Raw genomic sequence first — 27,116 nt, 5'->3', positions numbered from 1 at the left:
CAAAAGAGGAGTGCATGATTGTGCAGAAGGACGAGAGCAAGAGACTGCAAGGAATAAAGAGAGAGCAGAGGTGTGAGGGCATGAGAAAAGCACACGGAGGGCAAAGCAACACTCAAACATAAAAAAACAAAAACTCAAACAACTGAAAGAAGAGACTGAGGTAAGTCCACAACAGAATCATCTATGTACAGTGTCGGACTGGGATGCCAGGGGCCCACCAGAAACCCTTAGGCTGATGGCCCACTTACCAAGCTATTATACCTCCTCTCCTCAGTCTACCTCTTTATTCTCCTAATCTCTTTTCACTACATACTATACTCTATTCTTCCATTATTAAGCCTCTTTGTTCCCATAAAGAAATAGGGAATGACCAAGAAATAGGCCAAATGGTTAGAAGCAAGAGACCCACTGACACCTGGGCCCACCGGGAGTTTTCCTGGTATCCCAGTGACACTGTCTATGTACACCCTGGGGAAGCTTCAGTTCTCTTCTCCTCAGTACCTTCAGACTTGTCCCACTTTCAGTTTAAAATTGACATTGGTTAGGCGGATCAATCCTGCAGCCATGCACCTTCTATGGAATTTCCCAGAAGCAAAAAAGCTGATATCTCTGATGTTCATAACTGAGATATGTCTAAAACCCATGCTTGCTGTGTGGTCAGCTCAGTTTAGGAGCCTGGGTTATATGCAGTAGGACAATAATAGAATACACTTACTAAATGGCCAGTCCCATTACTGTACATGCTAACATTTAATACGCCTAAATACTTGCTATTTTTGGATTTGACTACTTTTGCATTGGGTGGGAACTATTTCATAAATGCAATGACCTTTCAGCAAATCCTACTTCCCCATGGCTTCCCTGAATTTACGCCATTTGGGCTGGTCCCCTTGCTCAAGTTTAGCTCTTGCTTCTCTTAGCTGCTGCTTTATCTTATTCCACTTGTTATACGGTATACCACTATCTATTACTGGAATCCTTTAGTCTCTCTTGCACCAACTAAGTAGCCGTCTGTTATTGGAAGGGCGGGTTTGGGGTCTTGTGTTTTTATACATGCACCTGAGTTATACAGTATAGAAGAAAAGCCAAGTTGGCTCATTTTCATTGGTTAAATGGGTGATTCACCTTTAAGTTAACTTTTAGTGTGTTACAGAGTGGCCAATTCTAAGTAACTTTTCAATTGGTCTTATTATTTATTTATTATTTAGTTATTTATTTCTATATAGTTTTTTTTAATTATATGCCTTTTTCTTCTGACGCTTTCCAGTTTTAAAATGAGGGTCACTGACTCCATCTGAAAACAAATGCTCTGTAAGGCTACAAATGTACAGTGAAACCTCAATTTTTCATCCCCCGATTTTAAGTTTTCCCACATTTTACATTGTTGTTTTTTGGTCCCACCTATATATTATGCATAATACATTTCCCTGAGTTTACATTTTCCTGGATTTTACACCATTTTTTTCTGGTCCCCTGAAAAAACGTAAAATGGGGGTTTTATTGTATTATTATTGCTACTTTTTATTACACATCTTTCTATTCAGGCCCTTTCCTATTCATATTCCAGTCTCTTATTCAAATCAATGCATGGTTGCTAGGGGAATTTGGACTCTTGCAACCACATTGCTGAAATTGCAAACTGGAGAGCAGCTGAATAAAAAGCAAAATAACTCAAAAACCGCAAACAATAAAAAATGAAAACCAATTGCAGATTGTCTCAGAATATTACTCTCTACAACATACATACATCATCAAGTTAACTTTAAGGTGAACAACTCCATAAAATTGGTTATATTGATGGAAACAATTCCAAAGAAGAGATTGTACCTTTTCTCTAGTTGAAAAAAAAAAAAGCCCCTTATTAAAACCTACTTCATTATTTCTCTATAGGTAATACCTATTCTTCTGCACTGAGCACCCCAGCTGCTTTGTCTGTTTATAGACACATTTAGAAGGAATGTTCGCTGATCGTTAGCATTTAGGCATTTTAAAATGACATGAACTGCAAGTGTGCACTTCTGCTCATGTATTTAATGTCATAATGGAGATTTCTTTGAAACGTTCTATACTGTACATACTAAGGCTGATGAATATAGTCTGACAGCTTAAATAGGGTGTGTAGGGGAGAGAGAGATCGTTTCCTGTTCCTCCGGAAATTCAGTATCACATTGCATGATCTGCAAACCGTTAGAAAAGGTTGCTGTCACCCAGTGAGTTATTGGGAATCACCCGTTATGGGTGTGGCGATACTTCCCAAACAAGCACTAGTATATCTACAGTATAAAACGCTATAGAACTTTGATTTAAAGGGGTGGTTCACTCTTAAACTTTTACTATGGGCAGTTCAAATAACTTTTCAATTGGTCTTCTTTATTTATCTTTTATAGTTTTTTAATTACTTGCCTTCTAATTCTGACTCTTTCCAGCTTTCTAGGGCAGAGACACACCCTGCTATTTCGGGAGATTAGTCACCCAGCGATAAATCGATTCTTCTTCGGGCGACTAATCTCCCCGAACTGCCTTCCCGCCGGCTAGAATGTAAATCGCCGGCGTGAGGGCACTCAGGTCGCTTTGGCTTTCCGAAGTCGCCTGAAGTTTCCTCGTAAGGCAACTTTGGGCGACTGCAGAAAACGAAGCATTCCGAGTGCCATCCCGCCGGCGATTTACATTCTAGCCGACGGGAAGACAGTTTGGGGAGATTAGTTAAACTAAACTGTTAAAGCAGTTGTGCACCTTTAAATTAACTTTTAGTATGATGTAGAGAATGATATTCGGAGACAATTTGCAATAATTTTAAATTTTTTGTTATTTGTGGTTTATTATTATTATTTAGCTTTTTTTATTCAGCAGCTCTCCAGTCTGCAATTTGTATGTGCCATTCTCTGCCTGCCCTATGTTCCCTTCTGGAGGTTTGTAAGCATTTGGAAATTATTGTTAGGGGCTCCTAAAGTGTTTAATCGTGTGCTGGGGGCACTGTGTTATCCACAGGGGAGGAGGAAGCATATAGATTTAAGGGTATGTTTAAATATAACTTTTTTTTAACATTTTTCACATATGAGTGATATCCCTGCAGTGAGCACCAATCATTTGGTTTTTTGGTGTGTTACCACCAGTAATATAGTCTTACAAGTTGTGGTAACATGGGTGTGGTTTAAAAACAGGGAGTGGTCAACACTGGCTTCCATTATTGGCCCTTCACTACGATGGGCAGAACAATTCCAGCCCTTGATACCACAGAAACTGAACAGCACTGCTCTAGGAGATCCGTATTTTTGAATTACAGTCTAGGAGGCAAGTTTTGGTTGTATAAAAACCAGGTGTACTGCCAAACAACATAGGGGCCTTCAAATAGCCAATCACAGCTCTTATTTGGCAACCCAGGAATTTTATTTGTGTTTGTGTTGCTCCCCATCTCATTTTACATTTGAATGTGGAGTACGGGTAAAAAGATTGGAGACAGGGTCGGACTGATGTGCCTGGGGCCCACGGGGCTGCTGCCTCAGGGCTCAACTCCGCCCCCACCGCGGCTTGTGTACGCATGCACACTGTGTTTTTGCCCACAAGACAGGGGGCCCACCAGATTTTCTCCCGATGTCCCGCTGGCTCAGTCTGACCCTGGTTGGGGACCCCCAATCTAAGGATTTGTGGTGTTCTGTGCAACCCAGTCTGACACTGCATAGTGGTGATGGTAAGAAGTTATTTGAAAAAGTTGTATTTGTCCAAGATGCCTCTTTTTACATGATTGCAAATGGATGGAAGTAGTACATGCATTGAAATAGGGAGCCTGGGAGGCAGTTACCAAATCAATGTATGAAGGTCTAAAAACAAACTGATAGCATTTTTTCACCAGCATACATATTGGTGAAAATATATCCAGAGAGGGAGGAAAGAAGTACAAGATATGGGTTAAAAGGTTAATGTTTTTTATTCATATGCTTGTCCAGTTCTGGGACAATGTAATAATCAATATATATATATATATATATATATATATATATATATATATATATATATACAAGCACCAGCTTTAAAGCCACTGAGAGCAACATGCTGCTCGCAAGCCACTTGTTGGAGATCACTGCCTTAAGGTGGCCATGCATGGATCAATAAAAGCTGCCGACAGACTGAGTTGGCAGCTTATTGGCCCCTGTGTGGGGCCCTCCGACGGGCTTCCCCGATATCTGGCCGAGAGTTGGCCCTTTTTACATGTTTTGTGTATGGCCACCTTCAGACTATAAGCCTACCGTATATTTTTTCTCTTATCCTTATCCAGCTCCCTTATTAACCTAGTATTTTCTCTTTACCTACTATCTAGTCTTTTATTCAATTTGTTCTCATAAAGGAAAGAGGGTTGATAAACGCAGTCTCACGCTGCTACTACGTAAAATTCTATCAACATTGAATCTGGACACTTATGGAGTAATTTATGACTTTGCAGACAGTGTTTAAAGTGCAAAAAAATGGGAGCACTCTGCAGTCTCTGCAATCCATTTCAGAGCACAGAGAATTTATTTAGTCAACACCAGGGCCAGGTACGGTTGCCACCTTTTCTGGAAAAAAATACCGGCCTTCCTATATTCTTGCCGTTTTTTCCTTTTTTTTTCTTTTTTATCAACAAATTTTTCAGTACAGTGATCACATGCCAATAACATAGAAGACAATCAAGATAAAGGCAGCCCAGCAGAAAGCATATTATACAATATTACAATATGATAATAGCAGCCAATCTAGATCATCGATTCCAATTGTACTTATAATTATAAACCAAGAAAGAAACACATTTTTTCCTTTTAATAACATTGTCATCAAGCATCATTTTTACCGGCCAGGCCGGTAAAATACCGGCCAGTTGGCAACCCTAGGGCCAGGCCAAGGTATTCTGGCACCCAAGGCAAATCTTGACTGGGCCCACAAGGGTCAAGGCCCACCAAGTTTTTTCCTGGTGTCCCGCCAGCCCAGTCTGACCCTGCATGCAGTCACGGCAACATTTTTCACCCCACCCCAGTCACAGCACAGCAGCATCCCCAAACAGAAAGGTTAGAGCCACACAGGGGCTGAAATTGGCCTGCTGAAATAAAGACTAAAGATCAGCCCCTACATGGGCATTAGCCTCCTCTCCTGCCTGCACCTCATCATTTTTACCGGCCAGGCAGGTAAATACCAGCCAGGTGGCAACCCTACCCCTCCCCAAGATGTCACATCACACACTGCCCCAGATCAGGGCAAAGAGATTTGTGTAGTGCAGTGATCCCTAACCAGTAGCTCGTGAGCAACATGTTGCTCTCCAACCCCTTGGACGTTGCTCCCAGTGGCCTCAAAGCAGCTGCTTATTTGGATTCCAGGCTCGGAGGCAAGTTTTGGTTGCACCCCAAGAAAATTTTTCATGCTTGTGTTGCTTCCCAACTCCTTTTTCTTCTGAATGTTGCTCACGGGTCAAAAGGTTGGGGATCTCTGGTGTAGTGTATGTTGCAAAAAAACAGAAATGATGACAGAACATCCCCCCTCTTTCACAATTGCTCCTGTTCCTGCTTCCTGAGCCATTAAAGGCCAAGCCAACCAGCCAAATGACCTGCTAAACATGCAAAAAATAAAATGTGTGCCACCCTCAACGATTACCAATAATGGGTGGGAGGGGGAAGCATGTAGGTGTCCCCCTGTGACTCCCTCCCTGGAGGGCTTCTGTTAATAGTTCAGTGCTTCTGTTGTTTTACTGTTTAGAACTTGGGCTGTGTTGGAACCAAAATCAGACACAATGGCACAACTGTTCTGTTCTACTGATTATTGTGACCTTACAAATAACATACTACCCATTAGGAAGTGGCAGGAGTCTGGAGTGGTCTCTTCCTCAAACCGGATTTTCAATTTGGTACAAGGAGCAGAGTACAGCATTCCCCCCCCCCCCCCGGGTGCAAATGTTTGGCAGATGACCACTTGTACCCCAGGGAGAAGTAAATGATCTTAGGTCAGTTCCAAATTGTCTACCCTAATTAAAAAAAATGAAAAAGGTCAAGTAGCTTTGACCTATTGCTCTCACACATTCCTTCTTAAGAAACTAAAACCATTGCCCACTGTCTGAAACCCTCTTTTATGCCAGATCAAAGCTCATGACCATTTATATAATGTAATCAAGGAGTTATCCCACTGTGACGTATGACTGGAAACATAAGGGAAAGAATAGATATGTCCAAAATGTGTCCAGTCTCTTATTCAAACCAATGCATGGTTGCTAGGGTAATTTGCTGAAACTGCAAACTGGAGAGCTGCTGAATAAAAAGCAATTAACTCAAAAACCACAAATAAATAAATGAAAACCAACTGCAATGGTCAGAATATTACTCTCTACATCAGGGGTCCCCAACCTTTTTTTACCCCTGAGCCACATTCAAATGTAAAATGAGTTGGGGAGCAAAACAATCATAAAAATCCCTGGGATGCCAAACAAGGATTGTGATTATTCGGTAGCTCCTATGTGGACTGGCAGCCTACACAAGACTTTGTTTGGCAGTACACCTGTTTTTTATTCAACCAAAACTTGCCTCCAAGCCTGGAATTAAAAAATAAGCACCTACTTTGAAGACACTGAGAGCAACATCCAAGGGGTTGGTGAGTAACATGTTGCTCACGAGCCACTGGTTGGGGATCACTGCTCTACACCATACTATACAGATAACTTAAAGGAGAACTAAACCCTAAATGAATAGGGCTAAACATGCCATGTTTTAAATACTGAACTTTTTGCCCCAGCCTAAAGTTTCAGCTTGTCAATAGCAGCAATGATCCAGGACTTCAAACTTGTCACAGGGGGTCACCATCTTGGAAAGTGTCTGTGACACTCACATGCTCAGTGGGCTCTGAGCAGCTGTTGAGAAGCTAAGCTTAGGGGTCGTCACTAATTATCAAGCAGAAGATTAGGTTGGTCTGTAATATAAGCTGATGCTACAGGGCTGATTATTAAATTCTGATGCTAATTGCACTGGTTTCTGTGCTGCCATGTAGTAATTATCTGTATTAATTACTAATCAGCCTTATATTGTGACATTTCTATTCTATGTGTACTGTATATTGTGAGTGGGTCCCTAAGCTCAGTAAGTGACAGCAGCACAGAGCATGTGCAGTGAATCAGCAGACAAGAAGATGGGGAGCTACTGGGGCATCTTTGGAGACACAGATATTTCCTGCTAAAGGACTGTGGTTGCCTTGGGCTGGTACAGAAGCACAAAACGTCTTGTACAACATTTTTAACCTACTTATTTAGTTTAACTTTCCTTGTCCTTTAAAGGTGAACAACCCATTTAAGGAAAGTTATAGTCTTTATGAGCTAGACTTAGCTGACCTTAATAAATGTACAGTATAATACACAAAAGCCATGAATATCTTGTAAATTTTATCCTTATAAACGGTGAGTTCTGATGTCATTTCTGTCACATGACTCACTGAATTATTATAATAAATAAAGTACCACCAGTTGCAAAATATGGGGATATTAGAAGTTACCTCAGAGTTCCATGACCTGTATAAAAACACAAATTCCTCGGTAACTTATAATATCCTTATATTCTACAAGAGGGGGTACTTTATTCACTATATATATATTTTATAATACACAAGAGCCATGAATATCCTGTGGTCATGGAACCTCTTGGCTTATAGCAAGGCTACAGTTATAAGAGTACATCATTACATCAATCGTCCAGCAATAGTTGCAAGAATATTTAGATTTAACTCTACTAGCTACTGAATATCATGACTTGGATGAACGAGATTCTCCATAGTCTATGGAGAGAGAGTGCCAAAGATGGTGTTCCTAGAACTGCCAAGATAAAATCTCCTTGGTTACTCTGCAGTGTACCCAGGGTCAGAAGCAGGGATAACGAGTAGTAGGGTGCAGGAGGGGGACCAAGGGGAACGTACAATCAGTGTGTGGGGATTTAACTGAGGTTACAAGTTCTGGTGAGGCTTCTGTGGTGGCAGGGGGAAAAGAGCAGGGAGGTTCTTTACACTACAAATTAAAAATTGGGGGGTTCTAGCCTATAGCCAGCGGGGAGTGGAAGATAGAGAGAGTGGGAGCAGTGTGCCAGTATAGTATAGTCTCAAGCTCAAATACTACATGACCCAGCTCTGAATGTACACACAATAATTATAGCAGTGGTTTTCTTACTTTTTTGGTTCAGGACCCCCTTAAGGGCAGAGACTCACACTCAGATTCGGGGAGATTTTGTTGCTTCGGGGGGAAAAATCTTCCAGAACTGCCTCCCGCCTGCTAGAATGTAAATCGAAGGCTGGATGGCACTCAGAGCACTTCGTTACGAGGCAACTTCGGGTGACAGAAAACAAAGCGCACCGATTGCCACCCCCCCCGGCGATTTACATTCTAGCCATTGGAAGGCAGTTCGGGGAGATTAGTCGCCCCGAAGAAGAGGAGATTTGACAGTTAATTGTGTAGAGACCAAACATCGCCCCCAAAAAACGTCACTTTTAAATTATTCCTTTAAAATTTAAAGTAATTCAGGTTGAGCCCTACGCGGGGGGGGGCAACCTCACGATTTTGGAACTTCTGGAGTAAGCTATGTTATTTGGTGTGGCTGTCCTTACATTCTCATTTGAGAAAGGAATTTGTATCTCATGTTTAAAAACAATCTTGCCTACTTTACAGTTGTTTATAGACTACAATTCCCAGCATCTTCTAAGACCACGGAGATAGACAAAGTTGGGAATTACAGTCTAGCAACAGCAGGGTAGTCAGAAGAAGAAAACCATTGATCTGTGTGAGGAATATTCTTTAACATTTCATTAATATCTTTTTACTGTATACTCTTATCCCATCAGTGCCGATGATCTAAGGATGGCTGGAATCAAGACATCCAGTGGAGAATACATTGACTCCTCCTGGGAGCTCAAAATCTATGTCGAAGATTTGGGGCCAAATGCAGATCCAGTAACATTCAGAGTGACAGGCGAAACTCATATCGGGGGTGTGATATTACAGGCAGTAGAAAAAATAGGTAAGTGGTAAAAAAAAATGAACTAACCCAAAAGAAATAAACTGGAATTCCTCTGCAGCACTAGTGAATAATCAGCATGTTCCAGGCCTGACTGTGGTTTGACACATCCTGCTGTCCCTGTCAATGTCTGTGGCTTTTGGGTCAAAAATAACCAAGAAGATAGAGAAAAGAGGAAGGTGATTCTGTCAGTTCCAGGAGACATGAGGCAAGGAGGAGACACAGTGACTGCCACTGGAACACAAAGCAGGACACACACAAAGTCAGCAGCAACAAATATTATCATTCTAAGTGTACATGCCTAGCAATAGTCATGTTATAGGAAAACTCAGCCAAGGCTATGTTCAACGTTGGATTAGTGGTCAGGGGGCCCATGGGGTTGCCATCTCAGGGACCCCAAACCCCCCTGGCCCCATTCTCCATGTGCAACCCTCCTCCAACAGCCACCTCCTTGCGTGTACAACGAGAGGTGATTGGGGCCAGGAGGGGAGTTCATGGAGCGGATTGAGGAGCAGGTCTTGTCCAGCAGTATCCACGAGGGCTGGGGCCCACCGCTGGCCTAGTCCGACCCTAGTTATGTAGGTAGAACACACGCTACACATTACACTCATACAGCGTAAGGGATCTTACAGGAAACTTATTGGGGCAAGTACATAACCTACTCAAGCCTAAACTATGCCAATAGGTTACATATAACCTCCTTAAACTTGTAGTCTACCTGCCAGTATGCCCATGAGGTGGATTTCCAACCAAAATTGCCTTCACAAGCATTTTTGATACGTCCTGTGTGCACTGTGGCATGTGGATTCCAGTCCTATAAATGCACACACACATAAAGCAGAATGAATCAGCCGTTTTCCCATGGTGGAAATACACAGGGGGCGGACTGCTTTGTATGACATTAGCCTGTTAGGAAAACGTTACCCCCCCCCCCCCCCGAACAATGTAGGTCTCTATAAAAAGATATTGCATAAAACAGCTCATATGTAAAACCCTGCTTCATATAAATAAACCATTTTCATAAAAATATACGTTTTTAGAAGTATGTGCCATTGGGTAATCCTAAATAGAAAATTGCCATTTAAAAAAAATAAGGGTCACCCCATGGGATCGTATTATTCACTGTGCACACAAACAAATGAAACAAACTTTACTTCTTAGGTTGCATGAGCCAATTAGCATACAGAGTTCTGTCTTTTGCTTCAACACTTCTTCCTGTTACAGATAGGGGCAGATTTATCAAGGTTCGAATTTCGAAGTACAAAAAAACTTCAAAATTCGACCATCGAATTAAAAAACTTTGAATTCGAACATCGAATTTGAAGTTTTTTCAACAAATTTGGCAATCCTGCGGTCGAATAAAAATCGTTCGAACGATACGAACGATTTTAGCGTTCGATCAAAGGATTTTTATTCGATGTGTAAACAGTACCGTAACTAGAGCGGGGCGGGCCCTGGTGTGTGACGCTCAGCCGGGCCCCCGCCCCCCTCCGTACAGCCCGAATTGCAGTGGCGCATGTCGCTGCCAGGGGGATTTCAGTGACGTGCGCAGCTGCCGGGGGGAAATGAGGGGGTGCAGGCACTGGCCCGGTAGTTCCGCCACTGTGTGTAAAGACTTAGAAAAATGTTGTAGAAGGTCCCCATAGGCTAACATTGCACTTTCGCAGGTTTAAATTGGCGAAGTATTGAAGTCGAAGTTTTTTTTAAAGAGACAGTACTTCGATTATCGAATGGTTGAATATTCAAACGATTTTTACTTCGAATCGAAGTCGAAGTAAATTCGAAGTCGTAGTATCCTATTCGATGGTCGAGGTATCCAAAAAATTACTTAGAATTTAGAATTTTTTTACTTCGAAAATTCCCTCGAATTCACTTCGACCCTTAGTAAATCTGCCCCTTAGAGTTGTAGGATTTCTGGTCAGGTGATCTCTGAGGCAGCACACAGACCATCTGTTTTTTTAGATTTACCTATACTCAGGGCCGGAACTAGGGGTAGGCAGAGTAGGCACGTGCCTAAGGCACAAAGCTGGGGGGGCACCAGACACTTACCTGCACTGTCGCCTACCCCATGTCCGGCCCCCTCACTCCCGTCTTCCTGCACGCCGATTGACGCTTCTGTGCATGCACGCCAGCGTTAATACGCGCATGCCCCCCAGCGTCAACTTACACATGCGCGCTGGCGTCAATTTGTGCATGCGCACACTCAGCCTGCGCCGCGTCGGCCCAGGTTGCTTAGGGCACCTGCCCGGTGTGGCCCGGCTCTGCCTATATTAGATAGACCATCACAAAATGGTAGCTCAAGGCAAGAGATGTAAAAGGGTAATATTTACTTAAATATATATTCCAGTTTGCTCAGATTTTTTAATATGTCACTTATATGACATATAAACTATCTGTTGCTTATGTATTCATTTTGAGGGTATAGTTTTCCTTTAAGTTCATTTTATTGTAATTGCTATATTTGGTCACGAGATGGCAGTGTATCACTTGTTAAGCCCCTCCCCCCCTAATAATCAAAGCGATGGTATTGCATAGGGAAACATATATAAGAATGAGAATGGTGCCCCAGACCTGTTTCATTGATGTTTGGAGATCTTTTTTTTTTACTTAGAATTATTTCCTTTATTTATTGACTTAGGGTATCAATTACAGAAAGACAAAAACCAACATAGTAAAGACGTTGTACTTAAATTGTTGTGGTATATCATGGTTAACATCTTACATATTACTATTGTATCAATTGTAACAGCTGCCTTTAAAGGGGTGGTTTACATTTTGATTTTAGTATGATGATGAGAGACAATTTGCAACTGGTTTTCATTTTTTATTTGTGGGGTTTGAGTTATTTAGCTTTTTATTCAGTAGATCTCCAGTTTGCAATTTCATCAATCTGGTTGCTAGGGTCCAAATTACCCTAGTAATCATGCATTGAGACTGGAATATGAATAGGAGAGGGGCTGTAGAGGGTAAACAATAAAAAGTAGCAATAACAAGCCTTACATATCATTTGTCTTTTAGATGGGGTCAGTGAGTCATTTGAAAGCTAGACGAATTCAGAAGAAGAAGGAAAATAATTCAAAAACTATAGAAAATAAATACTGAAGACCAATTGAAAAGTTGCTTAGAATTGTCCATTCTATAACATAGGGGAAAATTCACTAACCTCCGAAAATGTGCCAGCGACGGCTTTGCTCACATCGCAACACTTCGCCAGGCGAAAATTTGCTAGGACAACGCTTATTCACTAAAATGCTTGTGTCCACGGCGCCGAATGATGGCGAATTTTAACTAGCGTTAATTCGGCAAGCAAAGCAAAATTGCGCTAGCGTTGGCTAATTTGCATATGGCGGGAAGTTACATTTAAATGGATGTATATGTTGCAGCAAATACATTACATTACACAAGCCCAGGGAACCTTGATAAAAGAAAATAGAGTTGTTATATTTCCCTACACATGAGCCCAGTGTATAGTTTATGTGCCTTATGTTAGGAAATGTAGGGGGGAGCTAAAAAATAAAAAAATTACGCTCTTTTGCAACCCTGAAAAACTGAAAAGTTGCCAGTGTTTTTTTGGGAACTTTTTTTTGAGGAACTTCTATCTACGCTATTGCACTTCTTCTGGCGCACGAGGTAACGTTCAGTAAAATCCACATCTTAATGAATTTGCGTAGTTACGTCCATTCTCTTGGCATTAGCGTGAGAAGAATCACTATAGTCTATCTCCTTTGCTAGCGAATTTGCGCCAGCGCCCGTTAGTAAATTGGCGAAGTACAGAAATGACGTAACGCTCCCGAATTTTCGCCAGCTTTAGTCACTTCGCCTTTTAGTAACTTTGCCCTTAAAAGTTAACCCCTTTAATGAAACGCAGCAGGAACAAAGATAAGACATTTATCAACTCCTGTATCCATTTTCTGCTACAGAAAGACATAAGAAGGTGAAAAATAAAGATTTAAACCGCAATATGCGGAAAATAGAAAAGAATTGAAATAAAATCTTTATTTCTGGTGAAATTAATCTGAAAACCAACTAAACTGAAAAAACCCATTTAACCTTAAAGTACATGCCCACTTGAGAGCCCATTCCAACACCATCTTTAATATCAGCACCATATCCTAACAGTGCAGATTATGTGGAGCCTTGTTTATAAGGGTCACAAACTAGTACAATACCCAGATTCACTAACAGAACTTTGTGGGCCCCCGCCGGGCCAGAACCCCTCTCCCGATATTTCCAATAGCTAAATATTTTTTTATTTCCGGCATGCGCCGAACAGCGTTGTTGCGCATGCGCGCTGAACAGCGCTGTTGCGCATGCGCGCCGAACGGCTGGGCCGACAGGTTTTAGTAGGGGGGCGGGGGCCGGCGGGGGGCCCCTGGACAGCAGTCCCGGTGGGCCCCGGGCCTCCCAGTCCAACCCTGCCTTTTTATGTCTTTCTAAAGCAGCCAGGGGCGTAACTACAGGAAGCAGACCCTGCGGCTGCAGGGGGGCCCAGGAGGTACAGGGGGCCCCATGAGGCTCTCATTGATGAGCAATTTGAACATATATTGGTAAAACAGGACAAACACTGGATATGTTGGGGGCCCTAAAATTAATTTGCTGTGGGGCCCAGCAACATCTAGTTACGCTACTGAAAGCAGCTCAGGGGTGGGGGTGTCACAGACTCTGTAAATCAGGGGTGTCCAACCTTTTGGCTTCTCTGGGCCACATCGGAAAAAGAAAAATTGTCTGGGGCCACACATGAAATACAAAAACACTTTTGATTTGTAAAATTAAAGAAAATACACAGAAAAGAACTACAATACCAGTTGGATAAGCAGATGGAGCTATACATTGGAATATAGGACGCCTGGATATTAAACAGACTTATTATTATATTGTTATTACTAACTGGCCAATGGGCCATGAGTCCCCCTACTCCATAGGTCGCCACATTGTTACAACCTTGCATAGTAAGCCTGTTCCTAACAAGACGACAGACTGAGGTGGTTAATGTGTCTGGACTTAGAGAGCACAAAGTGTTATATCTACGGATGCACCAAATCCACTATTTTGGATTCAGCCGAATCCTTCGTGAAAGATTCGGCCGAATACCGAACTGAATCCGAATCCTAATTTGCATGTGAAAATAAGGGAAGGGAAGGGGAAAACCTTTTTTACTTCCTTGTTTTGTGACAAAAAGTCACGCAATTTCCCTCCCCCCAGGATTCGGATTCGGTTCTACCGGCCAGATGGATTCGGCCGAATCCTGCTGAAAAAGGCTGAATCCTGTCCGAATCCTGAACCGAATCCTGGATTCAGTGCATCCCTAATTATTTCACTCTCATTTTCTCTGTATTTCTATACATTTATTTCTTAATTTCTTTCTTTTTTTCCCTTCTCTTCCTTTTCTCTCCCCTTCAAGCTGGGCCACATTCACTTGGGCCGCAGGTTGCACATCCTAAATTATACATTAGTTGATATATTTCTTAACTTTGGCCTTTTTGAGCAGAATCCCTGTGTTTCATTAAAGGCAGCATAATTGTGACAAAATTTGCTAATATTCCACAGTTGCTGCTAAGAAATAAACAACAGGGGCGCTCCGCCAATGAGGAGAGTTATGAAACAGAGCCCCTCCTGGTAAATAAGAGCCGAATGTGTGTTTTTCAACCCGGAAATTTGACTCTTCTAGTGCAGAGAGCACAATTGTGCACAATTGCTGTGCAGTGCAATATCATGAATGCAATATCATGAATATTGCACTGCACTTTATTGCTTTTTTAACCCAATCAATTGTGTTAACTTATATTTTTGATATAGTGGGACGAACTTAATTTATTGCACTGCACTTTACTATTTATTCTAATTTTCCTGTGATTGTTCAAATTTAGAGGACAATCGAGGGGATTTCACTTGAGTGTATATATTTTAATTTGTAAGTTATAGGCAATTGAAGAGGGCTACATTGTGACTATATTGTGACTGTTCTAGTTTCATTGATTAAGCGGGGTACTTTTCTTTCTTTTCTTATATTGTGTTTTACTAAGTACTGACTGAGGTCAGACCTCTGCTTGAATCATAAGGATAAAAACCTTACAATAAACAAAGGGATCTTTGGTGTGATTTTGTTCTATAATTAGTAGCATAGTCCCACTTTGCAGATCAGCCTTGGTTATCAGGGTATTACCTGGCTAATTGCGGGGGGTGGCTCTCATAATACTACCTCAGTAACCAGCTTTCAGATGCACCAACCTGCACAACCATCTGATATGCACAATCTATCAGCATACAGGCACTCACTCACGTACATTATGTTTTGGGTTTCTGTACCAGCCCAAGGCAACCACTGCCCTTTAGCAGGGAAGATGTGTCTCCAAAGATGCCCCAGTAGCTCCCCATCTTCTTTTCTGCTGATTCACTGCACATGCTCTGTGCTGCTGTCGCTTACTGAGCTTAAGGACCCACTCACAATATACAGTACACATAGAATATAATGTCACAGTATGAGGCTGATTAGTAATTAATACAGATAATTATTACATGGCAGCAGAGAAAAGAGTGCAATTATCATGAGAATTTAATAATCAGCCCTGTAGCATCAGCTTATATTACAGACCAACCTCATTTTCTGCTTGATAATTAGTGACGACCCCCTAAGCTTAGCTTCTCAACAGCTGCTCAGAGCCCACTGAGCATGTGAGTGTCGCAGACACTTTCCAAGATGGTGACCCCCTGTGACAAGTTTGAAGTCCGTGATCATTGCTGCTATTGAGAAGCTGAAACTTTAGGCTGGTGCAATAAGTTCATTATATAAAATATGGCGTTTTTAGCCATATTCATTTTTAGGGTTTAGTTCTCCTTTAAGCATGGATGTTCTGGATTTTAGGTTTTTTTTTTAAAGTGGACAGCACTTGACTGGAGCCCTGTAAAACGCTGTAATGCTACCAGCCCACCTAACATAAACCAAAACAACTCAACAGCCATACAGTCAATATGCTGGCAGTGTAAATGTCTGATCCTCCAGCATTCTAACACACCCACACTGCATCGCTTGCTAAGCTTAATATCTATGTTTACAAGTATAAGCCTTTACTTCAGTGGGCATCCACGTCCTGCTTCATTTTCATTTGCAGCCTAGTTTTGCACACATATCAACTTTCCTCCAAAAGTGAGTGCACTCCATTACATACACTTGGGGGTGGTTCTGGTTTTCTCTTAGGGTGCCTTAATGCTCCAATTGAATGAACTACGTGAAATTAAATCTTCCACAGTCTAGGGAGACACTTAATCCAGCAGGAAGGATCATTCTTAGCTTTACCCATTAATGGACTGTGGCTGGGATGCCAGATCAATCATACAGTAGCATAATCTAAATAACAAATGGCACCAAGGGCCAATACAGGTTGCCATTTAAACACATATATTTTCTGCTCATTATATTTATTTACAGTTTGATTCTTGTCTAATTTTTCCTTGCAGGTCTATCTCGGAACTGGTCAGACCATGCCATATGGTGGCAACAGAAGCGCCAGTGGCTGCTAAAGACCAGCTGGACTCTTGACAAATATGGTATTCTGGCTGATGCCCACCTCATCTTCACTGCTCAGCACAAGCCTGTCATCCTGTCTCTACCTAACCAGCGCTCACTGCGCATCAGGGTCTGCTTCTCTAGCACCACTTTCAGTGCTTGTGCCGAAGTCTGCAAAGTTCTAGGTGGGTTCAACAGTTTACCCACTGGCAGCAAAGGCCATGGATAGTTCTTTACATGCCAGCAGTCATACATAAACCTGTGCCATGCTCCAAAAAAGAATAGAATTTCAATGGGTGTAACCTGTATTTAGGGTATCGTTTCCAACAATCTTCTTTAAATTGGCATATGTGTGAACGTAGAAGAATGTTGGAAAGATTGTAGTAACCAAACCAACTAAACTCAATCTCTTTTAGACAGTGGGTTTAGGATTGAGTTGTGTTGCAAGTATAAAGTTATACATCTGCTGGAATATACCAAATGGGATGCAGTGGGCTTTTCCATATACAATGCAACCAGAGCACTTGAAGTGGGACTAGTACTCTGGATATTGGATGTATATCACAGAGCACTGTGTATCTATTCCCCCACCAATTCCTTCAAAGCATTACATAACTTGCATGCAACAATAGAGACATCTAAATAAATCTTTCTCCATCAGGTATTAGATACCCAGAAGAGCTTTCTTTTCTAAAGGCACCAGAAGATAAAGAGAAAAAGAAGAAAAAGAAAGACCCAGTCACTCAAGAGATCTTTGACCTTACCTCCCTACAGCCCTCTGATGGTAATGTTGCAAATGAAAGCAATGGCAGTTGTAAGGAAATTACAGGGCTACATGAGCATAACAATATAGGACTTTCCTCTGAATCAAATGATTTGCAGTCTAAGGGCAGAAACACAGGGGAAGATTCGGGGAGATTAAGTTGCCCAGTGACTAATCGCTTCTTCTTCGGGTGACTAATCTCCCCTAAAAGCCTTCCCACCGGCTATAATCTAAATTGCCGGCCGGATGGCACACGGAGTACTTTGTTTTCCGAAGTTGCCTGACGAGGAAACTATCTGCAGGGGTACAGAAATAAACATGGTTATAAAGTTCACAATAAAAATACAGTTGGGATTGTGTTGGCAACAAATGCTTTTGCACCAGGGATCATATGTCTTTAATTATAAAAAACAAATAAATACCATTTTGGGTTTTATATAATTATTCTCACGTCCCCCCAGGAGGCTCTGCAGTGATGATGCTGCAGGGGGGAATCCCAGCCCATTTCCTTGCCAGTCCTGAGGCACAAGAAGGTTACCGAGCTCTTTCAGTCTGTCAAACCGGATTAACCCCAGAAGATATCCAGAAAAGATATAAACCAATTACAGTGACTGACAAAGCCTCAATCCATGGCAGGTATGGAGCACTTTACAACCAAAGTCACAACTACACACAGGTGCCCAACCTTTTTTTTTTTTTACCCATTAGCCACATTTAAACGTGAAAAGAATTGGGGAGCAACACAAACCTGAAAAAAGTCCCTGGGGGTGCCAAATAAGGGATGTGATTGACTATTGGTAACCCCTATGTGGACTGGCAGCCTACAGGAGGCTCTACATGGCAGTACACTTACAATTAAAACTTGCATTTAAAACTGGAATTCAAAAATAAGCTCCTGCTTTGAGGCCAGTGAGAGCAACATCCAACGGTTGGGGATTATAGGTATAAAGAATCCCTGGTTCCCTTCCTAAGTGTAATTCCGCTCATGTTTTACCTAGCTGAACACAAAGCAACGCAGTGGACTTGCCTGCCACCATGATTTCATCTAATTTCCAGCCTGGACTACACATATCACCAATCAGCATAATGTGTACTCAACCAGGACCACTTATTTACCTTTACTCATAAACCTACTCACCAATCCAGGCTGGAAACAGAGCATATTTAGTTACAGACACAGCTAGGTTGCTCTAATTTCATCTTGTTAACAGTAAAGTGGGGAGGGTTAGTTTCCCTTTAAGCCTTGACTTATATTATTTAGTTTACAGTCCTGAAGCCAGAAAACTAATGGACAAAAGAACTCTGGCTACTAATGCATAATAGTATGTGGAAATGCAAAATCATCAAATGAACCCCAATTCTACTGACTGTTGTTCCCCAAAGAGATAGAGCGGGTTTTAATTATTACCTCCTTCCGCAACTGAAACAGACTAGACTCCCTCCGATATTGCTGAGCATTACAGGGTGGGATTATGGGATCCCTACAGAACATTGTGATTTTTATTCAAAGAACACAATCCCCTCCCTCCCGTTTAAATTTAGGGCCGCCAACTTTTAAATTGCCATACTGTTGAATTATCATAGTCAAACTGTGCTGAGGTCTATGTGGAAATCAGGGACTAAATATAAGTATATTTGTAGTCTGACCTTAATTTATTATCACCTTGTTCCCATCTTAATGTTTTTCTGCAGATGGCTGAACTCCTCCAAATCTCTCTTGCAACAGGGAGTTCAAGAAGGAGACAGACTCTGGCTGCATTTCAAATATTACACTTTTCATGACTTAGACCCAAAGGTGAGATAGAAGTACAGACGGCAATAGTAGAAACTCAGGCCATTCCCTTTTGCTTGTTTCTATTTAGAGTGTATCCAAGTACCAATGCATCTAAATTATGGCCAAAAGGGGGTCATATTTGCAATAGATTGTGAAAACAACACTGGAATTATATTTAAAAGTAAGAAAAGTATAACCACATATATACAATAAGTGTTAATTTATCTTATTTATTTTAAAGAGACGTTAACCAAAAGATTAAATTTTTGGAACTTGTAGATGCATGTAATGTAAGCAGTTTGCAAGTGGTCTTTATAGAGTATTTGCCTTTCATTGTGCCTCCAGCCCAGACTATTACATGCTATGTGTTATCCATGGTTAATAACATTAGGACCCAAGAAGCAGATTGTAAAGCTAGCTCTTTTCTGTTAACCTTTGTTTTACCTTGTTTGGGCCCTCTCCTGCTCACTTCCCTACATTCAATCTACTGTTTAAATTAAAAATAAAATAGTTAAAAAAAAAAAATCAAAGAACACTAGGGGGCAGATTTATCAAAGGTCAAAGTGAAAATTCAAATTTAAGAAATTCAAATTTCGAGCTAATGTTTCTGTATTTCGACTAGGGAATAGTCCAAATTCTTTTTAAAAAAATTTGAAAATTCAAATATCGAAATTTATCATGTCCTGTCTCTTTAAAAATTCGACTTCGACCATTCGCCATCTAAAACCTGTCGAATTGAAGTTTTAGCCTATGGGTGACCTCCTAGAATTCGTACAATTTGAATTCGATCGAAAACGGATCTATTCAATTGAAAACTGACCTATTTGGGCAAAAACCTTTGATTTAATTTCAGTTGGTCTTTTTGAATTTGAATTTTTTAAAATTCGAAATTCGACCCTTAATAAATCTGATAGTAATAACACTCAAGAGCTGCAATCTATAAAGCCAGTCTCACGGGCCAAAGTCTCTTGGAATATAGCCCCCAGTCCACAAGGGCCCAAATATCGAGTTTCAAAAATTATACTCCAGAGAGTTCTATTCAAAGTTAAAAATCAATATTTTTATTTAATAGAAAATTTAAAAAAGTAGGCATACAGACCCATTGATGTTCCGCTAAATCTGCCCCTAGAAAATGAAGGCCAACTGCTTATTATCTGTCTCAGCAGTCAGGAACAGACGTAATATTTTTGCAGCCTGTGCAGCTGCAATTGAGAACCTGCTTTAAAGGAGAAGGCAAGACTAATAAGTAAGCTTTATCAGAAAGGTCTATATAAATACACCAGTCCTCTGTCATAAGAAACACAGCATTTCTTTCCTTCTATTGTGTACACATGGGCTTCTGTATCAGACTTCCTGTTTTCATCTTAAACCTCCAGGGCTAGGGCTTGAGCATGCTCAGTTTGCTCCTCTCTCCCTCCTTCCTTCCTTCCCTGCTGTAATCTGAGTCCAGAGCTATGAGTGAGCAGGGAGAGGCTCAGGCAGGAAGTGATGTCACACCAAGCTAATATGGCAACTAAACTAACAGAGAGAGATTCTAGAGCTGTTTACACAGGAATAAATATAGTGTTATGGCTTGCACTATTGTGGATAACCTTTTGGCAATAAACTGCTTTGGTAGCTTTCCTTCTACTTTAAAACTATTTGGCATTACGTAAAGGGGAAGAGGCACACTTAAAACAATAATCTCTTGCAAAAAGGGTGCTGTTTTGTATCTGTCTCTCTTTTGCAGGCAAAATTGCTATTTAATGAACAAAAAGCATTTTACATCAGCTACAACCAACACACCAGTCAGGTTGAAATGTTTGGACTGCATCAGAAACATATAAATGTTGATATATCTTGCCTGAAGCACTATAAGAAATCCCTGTATGTACATACAATAAACCAAAAAAGCACGTTCTGACCTTCTGTGTTTTTCAGCTGGATGTTGTCCGGATCAATCTTCTCTTTGAGCAGGCACGATGGGCAGTGCTACTAGAAGAGACTGAGTGCACAGAAGAAGAGATGATGGTGTTTGCTGCTCTTCAGGTACCAAAGATGCTGTATATTCAGTAACTCAGGTAGAATAAAATACTTAGAAGCAACAATGGCTAATGTTTGACACACTAGGACAGTGGCTATTGGGCTCCCTTGAAGTTCCTTACTATTATAAGGGCCCCCCTACTTCATATCAACGGTACAGATATACAGTAGAAAAACATTGGTCATTTAGTCACAGTTCCAGAAATGTAGTTGACAGCAAACAAACTGTAACCTAGAAGTTTAAGTGCAGTTGAGGTGGTTCACCTTTTATACTAAATGTTAACTTTGAGCTTACTTTTAGTATGATGTAGAGAGTCGATATTATTAGACAATTTGCAATCAGTTTGCCTGTTTTATTACTTGTGTTTTTTAATTATTTAGCTTTTTATCCACCATCTCTCCAGTTTGCAATTTCAGCAACGTGGTTCCAAATTACCCTAGCAACCATGCACTGATCTGAATAAGAGACTGGAATATGAAAAGGAGAGGGCCTGAATAGAAAGATAAGATGAGATCTATCTCATCCAAACCACTGGTTAGTTGCTAGGGTAAATAAGATTCTAGCAACAAGCTAGTTGCTGAAATACCAACATGGAGAGTTGCTGAACAAGAAGCTTAATAAATGAAACACCATAAAAAAAATGAAGATCAATTACAAATTGTCTCAGAACATCATGGTCGACAACATACTGAAAGTTAATTTAAAGGTGAACTGGCTGCCCTAGAATATAAGTGAATAATAAAAATAACAATAAAGCTTAACATTTACTCTGACTATCTCCAATCCAGATGACAACATGCTCACAACATCCCAACACTTGTGTAGCTGCAATATCTTATTTAATATTTGCTGTACAACTCTTGCACACTATGCATGCTTTTGACAAGGACATTTTAATCAGGAAGCAATATGATTGGCTTCACTTTTCTGTTTACCGTTTGTGTATTCTCTCCCCAGTACCACGTCAATAAATTGTCAGTTACCTCTAATCCAATGGATATGCCACAGGATGCAGCACTGCAAGATCTTGAGGAAGCATTGTCTAATCTGGAGGTTAAAATGGAAGCAAATACTCCCAGTGAGGCCCTGGTGAGCAGAGCAGTTTCTATGCAAATGCTTATGCACATAATCTATCCACAAATTGAAAAGACTGCCGCAATTCCATTGAGTGACCATTTGTTACAGAACAGTTTTGGTTCTCTATAATATGTGTTTATCTTTTGCAGGAAGGTATCCAGTTAGAACCAGGACTTCAAGAATATCTCCGGGTGTTTAGGTAACCCACTTGCCAAGAAATATTCTGATATGGTCCAGTTCCTTTCTGTTGTCTTTACATCACTCTCTTTCCTTAGGCCAAAGAAAATGACACTGAAGGGTTATAAACAGAACTGGGTGCTGCTGAAAGATACTAATTTGTCATGTTATAAGAGCAAAGAAGAGGCCAGAGGGGAGCCACTGATCATGCTTGGTCTGAAAGGTAAGATCTGGTTTAAATGCTCATCCCTGTAAACCTTATGGATTATGTGATGAAAGAAACTTGGTACCCCTGCAGCAGCTTGTGGGTTTAAAAAAAGGATTTGTTTATCCAGCTGTGGTAAATCAGATACAGAGAGATAACGGTGCTTTTATAATTGGCTGATATATTTTTTAGATTAGAGTTCTCCACCTTTCCTTTCTTCAGCATTAATTACCAGATTATATTAATTTTATGATGTCACACAAAGAAGTTGATGGAGCGGCTAAGGACTCTAAAGGTGGCCATACACGGGCAGATAAAAGCTGCCGACAGACCAAGACAGCAGCTTATTGGCTCGTGTATGGGGCCCCCCGACGGGCTTCCCTGATCGAGATCTGGCCGAAAGTCAGCCAGATCTTGATCGGATGGGACAAAAAATCCCATTGGATCGCAGCCGCATCTGTTCGTTGATGCGGTCCAGCGATCCGACCGCCCGTTCCTGTTCGTTAGGATCCGATCGTTGGGCCCTAGGGCCCACGATTGGATCAGCCCGATATTGCCCACCTCAAGGTGTATGGCCACCTTAAGGGTCTGGCTACACAAGCAGATTCGGGGAGATTAGTCGCCCCAGCGAAAAATCTCCTCTTCTTCGGGGCGACAATCTCCCAAACTGCCTTCCCCCTGCCCTCGCTGGCTAAAATGAAAATCGCCTGCGGCAATGCACACGCGGCACTTCGTTTTCCGAAATCACCTGAAGTTTTCTCGTGAGGCAACTTCGGAAAACGAAGCGCTGCGTGTGCATTGCCACAGGCGATTTTCATTTTAGCCGGCGGAGCGCAGGGTCTGGCCACACGAGCAGATTCGGGGAGATTACTTACCCCAGCGACAAATCTCCTCTTCTTCGGAGGAAGAAACGCCCAAAGTTTCCTTGTGAGGCAACTTCGGAAAACGAAGAGCCGCTTGTGCAATACCGCAGGTGATTTTCATTTTAGATATCATGAAGAAAACTGGAGAGTCTTCAAATGTGCAAAAAAATTTAGTTTTTTATTGACGCACTACATGTTTCGGACCTCAAAGGTCCTTCCTCTGGTGCAAGTTCATTTTAGCCGGCGGAGGGCAGGGGGAAGGCAGTTTGTGGAGATTGCCGCCAAAGAAGAGGAGATTTGTTGCTGGGGTGACTAATCTCCCCAAATCTGCTCGTGTGGCCAGACCCTAGGGGTCACAAAATCCCTTTGAGGCCTGCATATAGCACAGGAGGATCTTTCTTGAAAGCATGGTGTAGTGATTATGGTATCATGGCTTGATATGAGCCAAAACAGCAGCAGAGCTTGAAGAACCATCAAGGCTGAGGGGTAGTGAAACCACAGATAAAAAATGGTGCGCAGTTACTTGACCAAGTTGTATTACTAAAAGGGTCTCTTGGGCTTATGTTCTTCCAGGTACTAAAGTCATGTCTTGCATTCTGAAGTCTGGTTAAGGTGGTCCTTCCAGGAAATTCCAGGCAGAATTTTTGCCAATAGTACTCTTACAAACTTTTCTTTGTTAAATAAAAGAAACTGAATAAAAGTAGTGAAGCAGTTTTGCATTCTGTACCAAAAAAAAAATGTAAGCAAATTCATGTTTTTTGTAAGGACACATGCAAAATTTCTAAGGTAGTGCACATTCAGTAATGTTTGAAGATAATCCGTTCCTCAGTCACATTTCAATACCTGTTTGACTATGTTTTGCATTGCAGGGTGTGAAGTTATACCAGAGGTCAACATATCTTCTCAAAAGTTCTGTATCAGGCTCTTAGTCCCATCCCCAGAAGGAATGAATGAAGTGTATCTGCGTTGCGATGATGTAAGTCTATTGGCCTCCTTTGAATTCTATTGGGGCTGATGGAATGCACTCATATACTCTGTGGCTTCTTATAGACAGGAGAAGGCTTGGACCTCCATTGTGTTATATTTTCTTGCAGGAGCAACAGTATGCCCGTTGGATGTCTGGTTGTCGCTTAGCAGCTAAAGGGCGCTCCATGGGTGACACGTCCTATGAGGGTGAGGTGCAGAGTGTCCTCTCTTTCTTGAACTTACAGAAATCCACCGCCACCGCATCTAATACAACAGCACCAGACTCCATCAATGTTCATGCCTTAGTGTCTCCACGATTCCAGAAGAAATTAAAACCCAAGCAGGTAATCAAATCAGCGGTATTCAGCACCACAATGAATAATAATAAACTGGAGTCATGTTGAGTAACTGAAATTATTTTCAAACAGTTGACGCCACGTATCTTGGAAGCATATCAGAACATAGCACAACTGTCTCTTATAGATGCCAAGCAGCGCTTCATTCAAGCCTGGCAGTCCCTGCCTGACTTTGGGATTTCTTACTTTCTTGTAAGGTCAGTGCCCCCCCCTAAACTTTCTTGTTTGTCTTCATTATGCACCTAAATTTATCTATAATTAACTGTGGAGTGTCCAATCTCATTCCCAGTTTCATGCTGCACTCTGTGGTTATCCTCCAGTATTATTTATATACTATATACACTTTTTCTGTTTTAGTCTTTTACTAAGTTTGTCAACTTTGGTAAGCATTTGTTTCCTTTTTTTTTTTTTTGCACAACTGAAAGATTTAAGGGTTCTCGGAGGGATGAGATACTTGGAATTGCCTGTAACCGCCTAATTCGCATAGATCTTAGTGTTGGAGACATTGTGAAAACTTGGATGTACAGCAATATGAAACAGTGGAACGTCAACTGGGACATACGACAGGTGGGACTGAGATTACAACAATGTGATGGAAGGAAGGGCATAGAAGCAGGTTAAATTAGGGGCAAATAAAGGAAGTGGGCAGGTAAAATAGAAGGGGGGAAACTGAAATAGTGAGCCCATTGTGTGAAGAGAGAAAAAGGGGATTTTTTAATAAATATATGGAAACCAATTTTATCACTCCTTTCTTTCCAGGTTTCCATTGAATTCACAGAGCACATAAATGTGGCTTTTACTTGTGTCTCTGCTCCTTGCAAAGTCGTACATGAGTATATTGGGGGCTACATCTTCATGTCAACACGAGGCAAGGATGGAGGGTCCAAAACTCTAAACGAGGAGCTGTTCCATAAGCTGACTGGCGGGCATGAGGCCCTTTGAATTTCTGCACAAATTATTTTATGCGGTCTCTTATACCACTTTTTTTTTTCTGAGAAGATAAAATGGTCTTGTAATCCTGTTAGGCTATGGACCACACTGTTCCAGCTATCATTCCATGTCACGCTGTTGTCTGACTTGTAGGTGACCATATCAGCAGTGTGTCTGACGTGGATCATTTTTGTCCATAGGTTCAACGGTAAAAAAAGTTCAGAAACCCTCTACATCCCTCATACATTGCAGATGATCATGATCAAACAGGTAGCACTAAAATAGTTCTTTATGACAAATCATTGATCTTCTACCTACTGGTGATTTTGGACCATTTTGTTTTGTGATTCTGGAAGTACAGTCTGGCAGCATCTAGAGATCTTCAAAAAGTAGAGGTCTAAATCACAATTACACTTACATCTACCAATGATAGTTAATATATATTCATAGGAAAAGCTGTGCAAATTAATTCGATTAATACAAGTATAGGATCCGTTATCCAGAAAGCTTTGAATTACGCAAAGACCGTCTCCCATAGACTCCATTTTATCTAAATAATCCAAATAATTTTCTCTGTAGTAATAAAACAGTATCTTGTACTTCATCCAAACTAAGATATGATTAAACCTTATTGGAAACAAAACCATCTTAGATCAGTTATCTGTAAAAAACCCAGGTCCCGAGCATTCTGGATAACAGATCCCATACCATATATAGCTTTTACATCATGTACAGATAAGTACAGTATGCAATCTTCATGGATCAATCAAATCAAAAGGACATTTATCATTTTAATCTTCTAATGTTCTCACCAAAATATATCTATGCACAAAAATTGCAAAATACAATGTGAGTTTCTGTGTTTATATATACATATATCCAATGAGTTACCACAGAAGAAACATTGCAGGACGCAGAGGAAGAATTTAAGGTTGATGAAAATGCTCCCATTGAAGCCATGGAGCAGCTTCCATGTCTCTGCCTGTGCACAGAATTATTCTTGGCAATTGAAAATACTGTACGGCTATTTACTTTACTGTGTTACCGAACAGCATATATAGAGAGCCGGTTCTTTATCATATTTGGCTTTGTTTCACTAGAAGAAATCCATATATGGCCAGGACTTCAAAAACATCTCCTTGTATTCTTTATGCAAAATCATAATTTTGTTCAATTCATTTGTGCAATGGTAATGTTTCTTTTCTAAGACCAAAGGAAACACCAGAAAGGCTATAAATAAGACTATTCCATTACATTTATATATTATACATACACATGGTAGCTTGTATAATTAAAGGGGTTGTTAACCTTTTTAAACACTTTTTCCAGTTCATTTGCTGTCAAATTATTTACCAAAAATAAACACTTTTTTTCAATTGCTTTCCATTTCTTTTTTTTTTATCATTTTTCCAAAATGTAAGTTTAAAGTTTTTTGGCTTGCAGCTCAGTAATCCAGGTGCAGATTCTTAACTGTTACAA

The 27,116-nt window shown here is 41.0% G+C and overlaps 1 protein-coding gene across 2 annotated transcripts; it reads left to right on the top strand.

The window, feature by feature from the left end:
• Window positions 1-26,815, top strand: LOC108713911 (fermitin family homolog 3). Of its 2 annotated transcripts, none has more exons than XM_018257626.2 (15): window positions 1-160; window positions 8,827-9,002; window positions 16,455-16,688; window positions 17,165-17,287; window positions 17,731-17,902; window positions 18,959-19,061; window positions 20,961-21,068; window positions 22,021-22,152; window positions 22,290-22,339; window positions 22,416-22,540; window positions 24,255-24,361; window positions 24,480-24,695; window positions 24,780-24,904; window positions 25,133-25,274; window positions 25,467-26,815. In XM_018257626.2, exons 2-15 carry the CDS (start codon window positions 8,843-8,845, stop codon window positions 25,647-25,649), a joined length of 1,980 nt encoding a protein of 659 aa, XP_018113115.1. In that variant the 5' UTR covers window positions 1-160; window positions 8,827-8,842; the 3' UTR covers window positions 25,650-26,815. The 2 variants fall into 2 exon arrangements, with proteins under 2 accessions (XP_018113115.1, XP_018113114.1); XM_018257625.2 differs by having other exon boundaries at window positions 17,728-17,902.
• The last annotated feature ends 301 nt before the right edge of the window (window positions 26,816-27,116 follow it).

This window comes from Xenopus laevis, chromosome 4L (genome assembly GCF_017654675.1).
Source record: "Xenopus laevis strain J_2021 chromosome 4L, Xenopus_laevis_v10.1, whole genome shotgun sequence".
Classification (NCBI taxonomy): domain Eukaryota; kingdom Metazoa; phylum Chordata; class Amphibia; order Anura; family Pipidae; genus Xenopus; species Xenopus laevis.
Note: the sequence above shows the minus strand (reverse complement) of the source record. Positions and strands in the feature narration are given on the sequence as shown.